Source organism: Ctenopharyngodon idella, chromosome 23 (assembly GCF_019924925.1).
Source record: "Ctenopharyngodon idella isolate HZGC_01 chromosome 23, HZGC01, whole genome shotgun sequence".
In the NCBI taxonomy this organism is placed as follows: Eukaryota; Metazoa; Chordata; class Actinopteri; order Cypriniformes; family Xenocyprididae; genus Ctenopharyngodon; species Ctenopharyngodon idella.
This window is the reverse complement of record NC_067242.1, coordinates 12,913,342-12,925,740: the sequence shown is the minus strand read 5'-3', so window position 1 is coordinate 12,925,740 and position 12,399 is coordinate 12,913,342. Positions and strand designations below refer to the sequence as shown.

At 35.8% G+C, this 12,399-nt stretch overlaps 1 protein-coding gene across 1 annotated transcript; it reads right to left on the bottom strand.

The window, feature by feature from the left end:
- Window positions 1-8,802: 8,802 nt before the first annotated feature.
- LOC127506405 (uncharacterized) lies at window positions 8,803-11,768 on the bottom strand. Its single transcript, XM_051882861.1, has 6 exons — window positions 11,574-11,768; window positions 10,530-10,585; window positions 10,119-10,409; window positions 9,977-10,009; window positions 9,772-9,813; window positions 8,803-9,677 (listed from the first exon to the last, which is right to left on the bottom strand). The coding sequence occupies exons 1-6, from the start codon at window positions 11,576-11,578 to the stop codon at window positions 9,466-9,468; spliced, it is 639 nt and encodes a 212-aa protein (XP_051738821.1). The 5' UTR covers window positions 11,579-11,768; the 3' UTR covers window positions 8,803-9,465.
- Between the last annotated feature and the right edge of the window lie 631 nt (window positions 11,769-12,399).

Below are 12,399 nucleotides of genomic sequence, written 5' to 3'. Positions count from 1 at the left end.
TTTGAACAAAACTTTGGATATACAGCTTGCTATTGGTTGGCACGTAAACCATTGAATGCACGCAGCTGTTTCAACTGTATGAGCAGTACATACTGTACATATTCAAGTTTCTGAAAGAATTCTTTTAACAAAGTAATGGTAAACTTCTTAAAACGTAAACTTCTAAGACCAAAAGTATCTGGACTGTGTGTAGAGTAATGAAATAAATATTTTACCTCTGCACTGATTGTAGTAGTCTATTGGGTTGAACAACATAATTGGGGCATGATAGCCAGATAGAAAGTCATAGGCCTGCTTTATTATTTCAGGAGTAAAAGATGTGAAATGTCCTGCTGTGACTTATATAATTATGTTGTTGATAAGTGCAGTCTGACATGCCAACTCAGCAGTCATGAGATTTATAGGAAAGCCACTCCCAGGCGTCTTATGTTTCTGTTTTCAAGAAGTGGCATGATAAATGATTAAGTCGGTAATGAACTTTGAGCCATTACAAAATAGCCTGGATAGTGCTGACCTGAATCAAACTGATTCAAATAAATCCCTGAACCATTATATGCTAAAGTACCAGGGTTCCCATGGGTCCTTGAAGTGCTTGAATTTATTTTGTGCAAGAAGTTTTCTGGAAAAAATTCCATATTATTCGCTCCGATCCCCTGATGTGTTAAAGGGTTAGTTCACCCAAAAATGAAAATAATGTCATTAATTACTCACCCTCATGGCGTTCCACACCCATAAGACATTTTATAAGATAAGATATTTTTGTTGAAATCTGACGTCTCAGTGTGGCCTGCATAGCCAGCAATGACATTTCCTCTCTCAAGATCCATAAAGGTACTAAAAACATATTTAAATCAGTTCATGTGAGACAGTGGTTCAATATTAATATTATAAAGCGACGACAATATTTTTGGTGCACCAAAAAAACCAAAATAACGACTTATATAGTGATGGCCGATTTCAAAACACTGCTTCATGAAGCTTCGGAGCTTTATGAATCAGCGTGTCGAATCATGATTCGAATCACGTGTCAAACTGCTGAAATCACATGACTTTGGCGCTCCGAACCACTGATTCGACACACTGATTCATAACGCTCTGAAGCTTCATGAAGCAGTGTTTTGAAATCGGCCATCACTATATAAGTCGTTATTTTGTTTTTTTTGGCACAACAAAAATATTCTAGTCACTTTATAATATTAATATTGAACCACTGTACTCACATGAACTGATTTAAATATGTTTTTATGTTTTTCATTAATGGATCTTGAGAGAGGAAATGTCATTGCTGGCTATGCAGGCCTCACTGAGCCATCGGATTTAATCAAAAATATCTTAATTTGCGTTCCGAAGATTAATGAAGGTCTTATGGGTGTGGAACGGCATGAGGGTGAGTAATTAATGACATTGTTTTCATTTTTGGGTGAACTAACCCTTTAATTCGCCAACACTTTGTGGCCTATGCATACAAGCTTGCTTGATCTACTTTAGTTATGCACATTTACGCGTTACGTTAAGTGTTTCCTGCGTGAGGTACTTTGTGTTGTACGTTGCCATGACGTTCCCGCGCGCACAAAACTACTACGATGGTACCTTAACGTTTCACAGATGTAAACCCATGAGGCAAGAAAAACTTAAAAGCATATTCATATATCTTAAAACTTCTGGTTACATGAGCCTAAGCTCTTTTTTTTTTTTTTTTAAATAAAATCCATGCAAAAGTTAATATCAGATAATTTTAGAATACAGTATACCACAGGGGTGTCAAACATACAGCCCACAAAGGTGTCCAATCTGGCCCGGGGGATGATTTGAACTACAATAAAAAAAATAGAGATGCACTAGTCCACTGGCCATAAATCCAAACTTTTTTTTTTTTTATTCCGGGTTTGCAAACAAACTGCTTTGTAATAATTTCCCAAAATGTCATTTGTGTTGTAATACAGGTGCTGGTCATATAATTAGAATATCATCAAAAAGTTGATTTATTTCACTAATTCCATTCAAAAAGTGAAACTTGTATATTATATTCATTCATTACACACAGACTGATATATTTCAAATGTTTATTTCTTTTAATTTTGATGATTATAACTGACAACTAAGGAAAATCCCAAATTCAGTATCTCAGAAAATTAGAATATTGTCAAAAGGTTCGATATTGAAGACACCTGGTGCCACACTCTAATCAGCTAATTAACTCAAAACACCTGCAAAGGCCTTTAAATGGTCACTCAGTCTAGTTCTGTAGGCTACACAATCATGGGGAAGACTGCTGACTTGACAGTTGTCCAAAAGACGACCATTGACACCTTGCACAAGGAGGGCAAGACACAAAAGGTCATTGCAAAAGAGGCTGGCTGTTCACAGAGCTCTGTGTCCAAGCACATTAATAGAGAGGCAAAGGGAAGGAAAAGATGTGGTAGAAAAAAGTGCATAAGCAATAGGGATAAGCACACCCTGGAGAGGATTGTGAAACAAAACCCATTCAAAAATGTGGGGGAGATTCACAAAGAGTGGACTGCAGCTGGAGTCAGTGCTTCAAGAACCACTACGCACAGACGTATGCAAGACATGGGTTTCAGCTGTCGCATCCCTTGTGTCAAGCCACTCTTGAACAACAGACAGTGTCAGAAACGTCTCGCCTGGGCTAAAGACAAAAAGGACTGGACTGCTGCTGAGTGGTCCAAAGTTATGTTCTCTGATGAAAGTAAATTTTGCATTTCCTTTGGAAATCAGGGTCCCAGAGTCTGGAGGAAGAGAGGAGAGGCACACAATCCACGTTGCTTGAGGTCCAGTGTAAAGTTTCCACAGTCAGTGATGGTTTGGGGTGCCATGTCATCTGCTGGTGTTGATCCGCTGTGTTTTCTGAGGTCCAAGGTCAACACAGCCGTATACCAGGAAGTTTTAGAGCACTTCATGCTTTCTGCTGCTGACCAACTTTATGGAGATGCAGATTTCATTTTCCAACAGGACTTGGCACCTGCACACAGTGCCAAAGCTACCAGTACCTGGTTTAAGGACCATGGTATCCCTGTTCTTAATTGGCCAGCAAACTCGCCTGACCTTAACCCCATAGAAAATCTATGGGGTATTGTGAAGAGGAAGATGCGATATGCCAGATCCAACAATGCAGAATAGCCGAAGGCCACTATCAGAGCAACCTGGGCTCTTATAACACCTGAGCAGTGCCACAGACTGATCGACTCCATGCCACGCCGCATTGCTGCAGTAATTCAGGCAAAAGGAGCCCCAACTAAGTATTGAGTGCTGTACATGTTCATACTTTTCATGTTCATACTTTTCAGTTGGCCAAGATTTCTAAAAATCCTTTCTTCGTATTGGTCTTAAGTAATATTCTAATTTTCTGAGATACTGAATTTGGGATTTTCCTTAGTGTCAGTTATAATCATCAAAATTAAAAGAAATAAACATTTGAAATATATCAGTCTGTGTGTAATGAATGAATATAATATACAAGTTTCACTTTTTGAATGAAATTAGTGAAATAAATCAACTTTTTGATGATATTCTAATTATATGACCAGCACCTGTATTTACGATGTCTGTAACAGGACGTTAATACAGGCACACGCTGAATATGGACACAAAGAGGAGAACAGACACGCCAGCAGAGAAAAATACTGTACCATTCACAAGCTCACTGTTCGTGAAAAATAGAATAATATAAATACTGAATTGTGGTTGATATGAATGTATTTCTGAAGGGAACTGTCTTCAGAAAGGTTTTGAGTAGCCTATTTATAAATACAGCGCTGCTTTGTGTGTAGAGGTAACCTTGAAACGCTATATCACTGCTGTTCCATATGCGCCACCTACTGTCAGAGAGTGAATTTGCATTTTCATTCAGTCCGTCTGCTGATTTTGTTTTGTTTATGAATGAAGTTTCTTAGTATAATTTTACTAAGCTAAAGTCAGACCATGCTGTTTTTGCTGTTAATCTTGAAATTATACAGTAATTTAAATTAAAAACAACTGCTCATGCTCATGTGCATAACATCTTTGCTGGGATTGTGATAAAAACGCAGTGTTTGCCTCTGATATCAAAGAGCTACACATATTTTTTGAACAAATAAACGACAAATACATTTGCTTTAAAAAAATCTGCAACCAGTATCAGAATCAGCTAATTTGCTTGAAATTGGAATTGCCCATATAAAATCAAAATAGGTGCATCACTAATAAAAAAATATTGATTAGATTTTTAAAATAATGCTTTATTTGTCATTTTGCTGTAAAATCAAATCCAGTTTTAAAGAGCAGTGTAATAATTCTTGCAAATTAATTTGTTGTTTATATGGTTAATATTAATACTTTATTAATTCGGCCCGCACATGGTTAATTTTTTTCCAATCCGGCCCTCAACCTAAAATGAGTTTGACACCTCTGCAGTATAGAATGTACCGAATATTCTTCAGTTTTATGTAAAACAGAAATACGACAAATAGAATATCAGATCTCTGTCATATGGCAAAAAATAAATGCTTTTTTGCATAGTTCTGTTTGACACATGAAAACTAACAATAATCTTACAAGGTAACACGATGTAACCTTGCTCTCACTTGAAATGTGTTCCTACATTAAGTCCTTGAATTTGAGGGCATTGGACCTGAAAAGTCCTTGAAAGGTCCTTGAATTTGAAGTTAACCAAGGTGTGGGAACCCTGAGTACATGCATTCAACAACAACAAAAAATATGTTTAGCTTTTGTGAATATCATGTTTTGGCTAAACCAGTTTAAACCAGACTTGTTTGACCTATCTGTTTGTTTTACGTCAAACTTTATTCCATTCAGACAGAGGGACAAAAATGTTTACACTGTATATAGTGTAAAATGTATATAGTGTAAATGCAGCCATACATCACATTCAATCAAAAATTCTGATTACTATAAGTTATTTAAAATGTCCACCATTGTTTCTGATCAGTAGTAAAAGATGAGTGAATTTGAATTTGTATGTTCTGTCAAGAAAACTTTAAATCATTTGTATTAATGCAGTCATGAACACATACATCATTGTAGGTTTGTTTTGAGTTGTATGTTTTTATATCTCTCTTTTCCATGACACAATGGAAGTGGATTTCTCCTTGGGGGGTTGAGATCTCTAGCTCAGATCAGGTTTTAATGCTGTGCCACACCTGGTTTCTGAAAACAAATTCACTCTATGCAAATATAAAACCCAGCCCTCCTCCCTCCATTACAGGAATCGGAGAGCAAAACACCCTTTGTGATAGTTTAACTGGTTGTACAATCGTTTGTTCATAAAAGTTTAACAGTTATATGACATTTTAAAATGACAAATTATTGCTTAGGTCAGAGAGAAACTGAACTTTTTAGTGCACTTAAGTGTAATGACAGTGCAGTAGTTGCAGTGAGATATCAAACCTTATGCAACCATTACAAGGTTTAATGTGACCGACAAAGCGGCAATGTTTTTTGCGTGAGCACCATAATAACCCTGTGAAAGATTAGAAATAGATATCTGTCCCAAAACAACGCAGTGCATTGAATAAATTATATATTGCTCATCTTAATTTACTTACTATTTTCATAAAACCAACGTTTTCATATAATTTACATAGGTATTTACATAAAATTTTCCAGGAAGTTACACAACATTTATTCCGAGAGACCTGTCCATGATGATACCTTGTTCCATGTCATTACATGAAACAAAACAAAAAGCTGATTAACGTCTGAGGCATGGAATTCCATTTACGGTTTTGGTTATGACTGTAGTATATGATGTGTTTGTGCTAAAGGGAAATTATACAGAATTTTTTCTCATCACCTTGGATTTTTCCCCTTGCTACAGTCACCTGGCTTGCTCACTGTTTAAAGACATTAATACAGATCTCCTCTTAAACATGGAAACGTACATGTTTTGTAAAGCTGCTTTGACATGGTGTATTTTAAAAAGCGCTATACAAATAGACTTGAATTGGCTTAGTCATTGTGCATGATGTGTGTGTGTGTGTGTATATATATATATATATATATATATATATATATATATATATATATATATAATGTATATGTGTGTGTATGTGTAATATATATATATATATATATATATGTATATATGTATATATGTGTATGTATATGTATATATGTGTATATATATGTATATGTATATATGTGTATATATATATATATGTATATATGTATATATATATGTATATATGTATATATGTATATGTATATATGTATATATATTATATATATATATATATATATACAGGTGCTGGTCATATAATTAGAATATCATCAAAAAGTTGATTTATTTCACTAATTCCATTCAAAAAGTGAAACTTGTATATTATATTCATTCATTACACAGACTGATATATTTCAAATGTTTATTTCTTTTAATTTTGATGATTATAACTGATAACTAAGGAAAATCCCAAATTCAGTATCTCAGAAAGTTAGAATATTGTGAAAAGGTTCAATATTGAAGACACCTGGTGCCACACTCTAATCAGCTAATTAACTCAAAACACCTGCAAAGGCCTTTAAATGGTCTCTCAGTCTAGTTCTGTAGGCTACACAATCATGGGGAAGACTGCTGACTTGACAGTTGTCCAAAAGACGACCATTGACACCTTGCACAAGGAGGGCAAGACACAAAAGGTCATTGCAAAAGAGGCTGGCTGTTCACAGAGCTCTGTGTCCAAGCACGAGAGGCAAAGGGAAGGAAAAGATGTGGTAGAAAAAAGTGTACAAGCAATAAGGATAACCACACCCTGGAGAGGATTGTGAAACAAAACCCATTCAAAAATGTGGGGGAGATTCACAAAGAGTGGGCTGCAGCTGGAGTCAGTGCTTCAAGAACCACTACGCACAGACGTATGCAGGACATGGTTTTCAGCTGTCGCATTCCTTGTGTCAAGCCACTCTTGAACAACAGACAGCGTCAGAAGCGTCTCGCCTGGGCTAAAGACAAAAAGTACTGGACTGCTGCTGAGTGGTCCAAAGTTATGTTCTCTGATGAAAGTAAATTTTGCATTTCCTTTGGAAATCAGGGTCCCAGAGTCTGGAGGAAGAGAGGAGAGGCACACAATCCACGTTGCTTGAGGTCCAGTGTAAAGTTTCCACAGTCAGTGATGGTTTGGGGTGCCATGTCATCTGCTGGTGTTGGTCCACTGTGTTTTCTGAGGTCCAAGGTCAACGCAGCCGTATACCAGGAAGATTTAGAGCACTTCATGCTTCCTGCTGCTGACCAACTTTATGGAGATGCAGATTTCATTTTCCAACAGGACTTGGCACCTGCACACAGTGCCAAAGCTACCAGTACCTGGTTTAAGGACCATGGTATCCCTGTTCTTAATTGCAAACTCGCCTGACCTTAACCCCATAGAAAATCTATGGGGTATTGTGAAGAGGAAGATGCAATATGCCAGACCCAACAATGCAAAAGAGCTGAAGGCCACTATCAGATCAACCTGGGCTCTTATAACACCTGAGCAGTGCCACAGACTGATCGACTCCATGCCACGCCGCATTGCTGCAGTAATTCAGGCAAAAGGAGCCCCAACTAAGTATTGAGTGCTGTACATGCTCATACTTTTCATGTTCATACTTTTCAGTTGGCCAAGATTTTTAAAAACCCTTTCTGTGTATTGGTCTTAAGTAATATTCTAATTTTCTGAGATACTGAATTTGGGATTTTCCTTAGTTGTCAGTTATAATCATCAAAATTAAAATAAATAAACATTTGAAATATATCAGTCTGTGTAATGAATGAATATAATATACAAGTTTCACTTTTTGAATGGAATTAGTGAAATAAAACAACTTTTTGATGATATTCTAATTATATGACCAGCACCTGTGTGTGTGTGTGTGTGTGTGTGTGTATATATATATATATATATATATATATATATATATAATATAGCCTATATCACAGTATATTTTATTTATATTCAGTGATTGTTAAATGCTGAAACACTTCAGTTTCCCCCAGAGGATTTATAAAGTCCAGTTCTATCCTAAATGGGCCACGATGCCCATCCAAATTTGGGAAATTGCCCCTCCTCTTGCCTAAGTGATTTGAAGCTTCTTCAGCATTCCTTCATGAAGAACCACCATTGTGTAGTTTTCTACAAAGTAAAGAGAAAATCCTGGATCATGGATGTCTTGGGTTAGTGTCAATACTATCCATATGCTTCAGTTTTTGAAGTTGCATTTTATTAAAGAGAAGTGTTTTAGTGAAGAAGGAAATTTTTTTTAAGAGGAACAAAACTCGAAAGGTAAACACATTCTACCTCATCAGCCTGGAACGATAAGCATGAAGTCAGTCTCTTATTTAGAATGCTTTAGTCATGGTTGTTAATAAACTCTTTGTAAATGCATAACACCTGACTAACTTCATGCTTAATTGACAGACCCCAATCACAAAGACAAATGTGCTTCTGGAGCAATCAGTAATAAAATGACCTTGCTAGGAGGCAGTTACAAAAGCCTGGAATATAAATTCTGAAAAGATCTGATGAAGATCTTGTCATTGTAATTATGGTTTAATTCCAGTTTTAAAATGTGCAGCTTTTGTGTAGGATGAAGCTATGTTCAAACAGGCCTCTTTAAACAGTTTAAGATTGTGTGTGTTTTTAGCAAAAACATCTACTTGCTTTGACTCGCCAGAGACATAAGACTAGTTGTTACAGGTAACAAGAGGCAACACACAATATTTGGGACCATCTTGTGGCTTGGTTCACCATAATATGATATGTTATACTGTTACCTCTGAACACATGTAGTAAGTAAAACAAAAGTCAAGGATTAGATTTATGTACTTTATTAAAGAAGAAGCTGTATAACAGCCAGTCATTATAATATAAAACTTTCACAAAATGAATATGTAATGTAAGATCTTGATTCCATAAGTTTTCAGTAACTGGAAGAAGATATGCCTCCACCCAGATTAATTCTAGAAGATCTTTAACTTTGCTATTTAGAGCTAAAACAGTGTCTAATAATTCTTTCACAGTAAGAAATGATATAAAGTGTCTTATTAGGCATGTGTAAATATTTACAGTTCTCATTTTAACAGCTGCTATACAGGGGCAGATATATATTGGCAACATGTCTGAACTACATTTGCCCACCTGTTTGTTTGATACGGTGCAAAAAAATGTTCTCCTACTCTTTGTGGTTGTATTGCCTTTGCTCTCATCATTGGTCTTTGGGGGCCCCAAGCAAAGACAATACAACCATAAACAGTAAGAGAAAGAAAATTTGCACCATATCAAACAAAATAAATGGCAAATGTAGTTCAGACATATTGGGGCATAACTTGGGTCATAGCTTTTCTTTTCTGACCTCAGAAGAATTATGAAAATGTGGTGTACTGACATAAGTCTTAATTTTATTCCTCTGGGTCTAACAACCCGGTTCTGATGTTCATCCTTATGGTAAGCTGTTGTGTTATCATTACATTTAAAATCATGCACTGGCATAGCTACTCTGTATATCTTTGTGAAGCAGTTTAGATCCTGACTTGTCGTTTTTACTTGTTTCTTCTCTCTGGATGCATGCATAGACAACCAGCAATAAGACAATGAGCACAACGAAGCATGGTAATACATAAACAACCCATCTGATGTAAGTATTAGGCTGACTGGTTTCAGTGTGCTGGTGATTTTCATCTGTGGCAGCTATTAAAGAAAGAGGGGAAAAGCATATATTATAAAGACTGGAGAAGCAAAGTGATAGCTCACAAAATGAATTCTTGTTTATAATGTTTTATACTTTGTTTCTCCTTAACATCTGCAGGGCTTCTAGTTGATTGTTCTGTGGGAAGATACAAACAATTTTGTTCAGTGAGGCTCACTCAATTCATGACTCTTGCTAAAAACATTAAACGTGAAACTAATGTTTAGAAACACTAAAATATGAATCCCTGTGTGAATGAGACAACAGATGTTCAACAAAAATAAAGTCTTTTTCAACAAACCTGGGGATGTTTTTGGTTTGCAATGGTTTGAGTCTGTAAAAAAAAAAAAATACAAATTTATTTTAATGACACCTTTAATTGGCATCATACCCAATACTTTTATTAAAAATAATAACATTCATTTGGAAACTGAGTTGTTTACCTTTGACAAATAGCCTAACTTCACAGCTAGGTTTTCCATTTATGCAAAAAATGTATATGCCTTGATCTGACAGATCACATCCATCAATGGAAAGAGATAAATTATCATTCAAATTTACTGTCCTGTTCTTGAACGTGTCTCCTTTTTTGGTGTGTCCGTAATATTTCCAGATCACCCTTTCACCAGAACCTTTTTTCCAAAGTGCATTTATCTCCACTTTGCTCTCAGTATAATTCCTTGGGTCGAGACAGGACAATGTTGTAAGCTCACCCTCACAATGTACTGTGAAATCTTCATACAAAACAAAACAGAACTTATGTTATTCATTATTATAAGAACAATAAATTTGACCTGACACAGATTTTAAATTGAAGTAACTCTGTAAGAAATCAAATGTGCATAAGAGCTTACCACTATTTGCTGTGCTGATTGGAATCAGAAGAAGGATGCATGAGATGGCTTTTAACCTGTAATTAAAAGGTGTATATTTAAGTATTTTAATAACTGAATAAATTATATGATATGTACTGTTATATTTGCCCAGGATATGTAATTTAATTTAATTTACCAGAGGCCTTTGCATCATCATAATCATGGAAAAAATGTTAACAAGTAAAAAAAAAAACCCAAACAAAAAAACTGACTGCTTTTAATAATTTTATTAGATTTAATGAACATTAACTCAAAATTTCCCAGTAAAACTCTGAAGGTGTTAAATTGATATTAATGTATTTAAATAACAATCCAGCACTTTTACACCACATTTATATATCCTGTCCATGTCTATGCTGTCATAAACTTCAAAATGGAGTGTGTTGTTCTGAAACAGTTGTCACCCAGATATAGCAGCTTACACTGTAAAACTCAATAAGTTCAGAATACTTATTGAGTTTTACAGTGTTTGTCCTACTCAAATGAATTAAGTATTTTGAGCGTTAGGGTTTACAGCGGATTAACGCAAGTGCTGAAAAAGCTTTTCTTTCTCTTAAAAAATGGAAGCTCTAACATGCAAAAGGTAAATCTGTTGTTTATCTGTCCTGCTGGAGCTAAAAAATATTTTTGTTATGAATATATCACACCTATGCAATAAATAAATGAGAAATTGTGGAAAAGTATTGGGGAAAAATAAAGCTGCTCTGTAACAACAACAAAAACTAGTCTACTTTTTCAAAAGTATTCACAAAACTGTAGGCAATTAGGCTCACAGATCTTATGAATATTATTATCATATACTATATGAATATTAAATCTAAAAAACGCCCATATACACTAACTACAAAACACTGTGTAAGCGATGTATTAAATGCAGTTTGTTATTCAATATTATACTCAATTCCTGTATTTAGTTTCCGCGATGTTTCAGACTCGTTGACGATGTGCAATTTACTACAGCTAAACGCCTCATAGTGTAGTAGACACTGTAACGTTACCTATTGTGCGAGGCTATATACTCACAACATTTCGTGCTTTCATGAGTTCGGTCCGATTGACTGTCGATAAATCTCCACCCAGTCCCTCTTGTTAACATAGTCATATTCTGTGACTTACTTTAAGTTCTCTCTCCTATATATCAGCAAAGACAAAAGCGAAACGAGCACTCGGAGTACTATTGGTTGCGAAGTAGGGTGGCGACATCGGATAAGCAATGCTTGGTCATGTAGTCGGGAGGCACTGCAGAACGAGATTCAGGGGGCGGAGGATCTAGATCCAACTCCGCAGAGAAGAGCAACTGGAGAGGTACTGAAAACAGAGACGTTAAATTGGACACTTTCTGCTTCCCTTGACGCTCGCGCTGTGTTTGCATACTTTATCACAGCTGAAGTGAAATAAATGCAATATTTGTGAAATACACAGATGTGTCAGAGACATTTTCATTCAATATTATGTACTGCTTAATTCAGCGTCTCTTTATACAAGAATAAAGTTCAACAAAAGCCTCTTCTATTACAATTGCAAATGGGGTCTACGTTTTTTAAATCAGTTTTATTTTGATAAACATGACACAATATAATATCGTGACTACATAAAAAGAGCTTTAACTGTTATAAAAATAAATAAAGGCTATGTGAGTATTAGTGGAACTGAAGGTGTTAAAATAAACACTAAACACACGTGATCGTTGTCATGCGGTGAATCCGGCTAATCGTAAAACAGTTGTTTCGTTATCAGAGCTCGTGCAGCTGCTTTGGGGGTAACGTTATTCCAGAAAGCAAGGTTATTTTACCGTCAAACATCTACCCATGTAGAAGGCGACGTTCTCAGGACCTTGCGCAACGTTCCC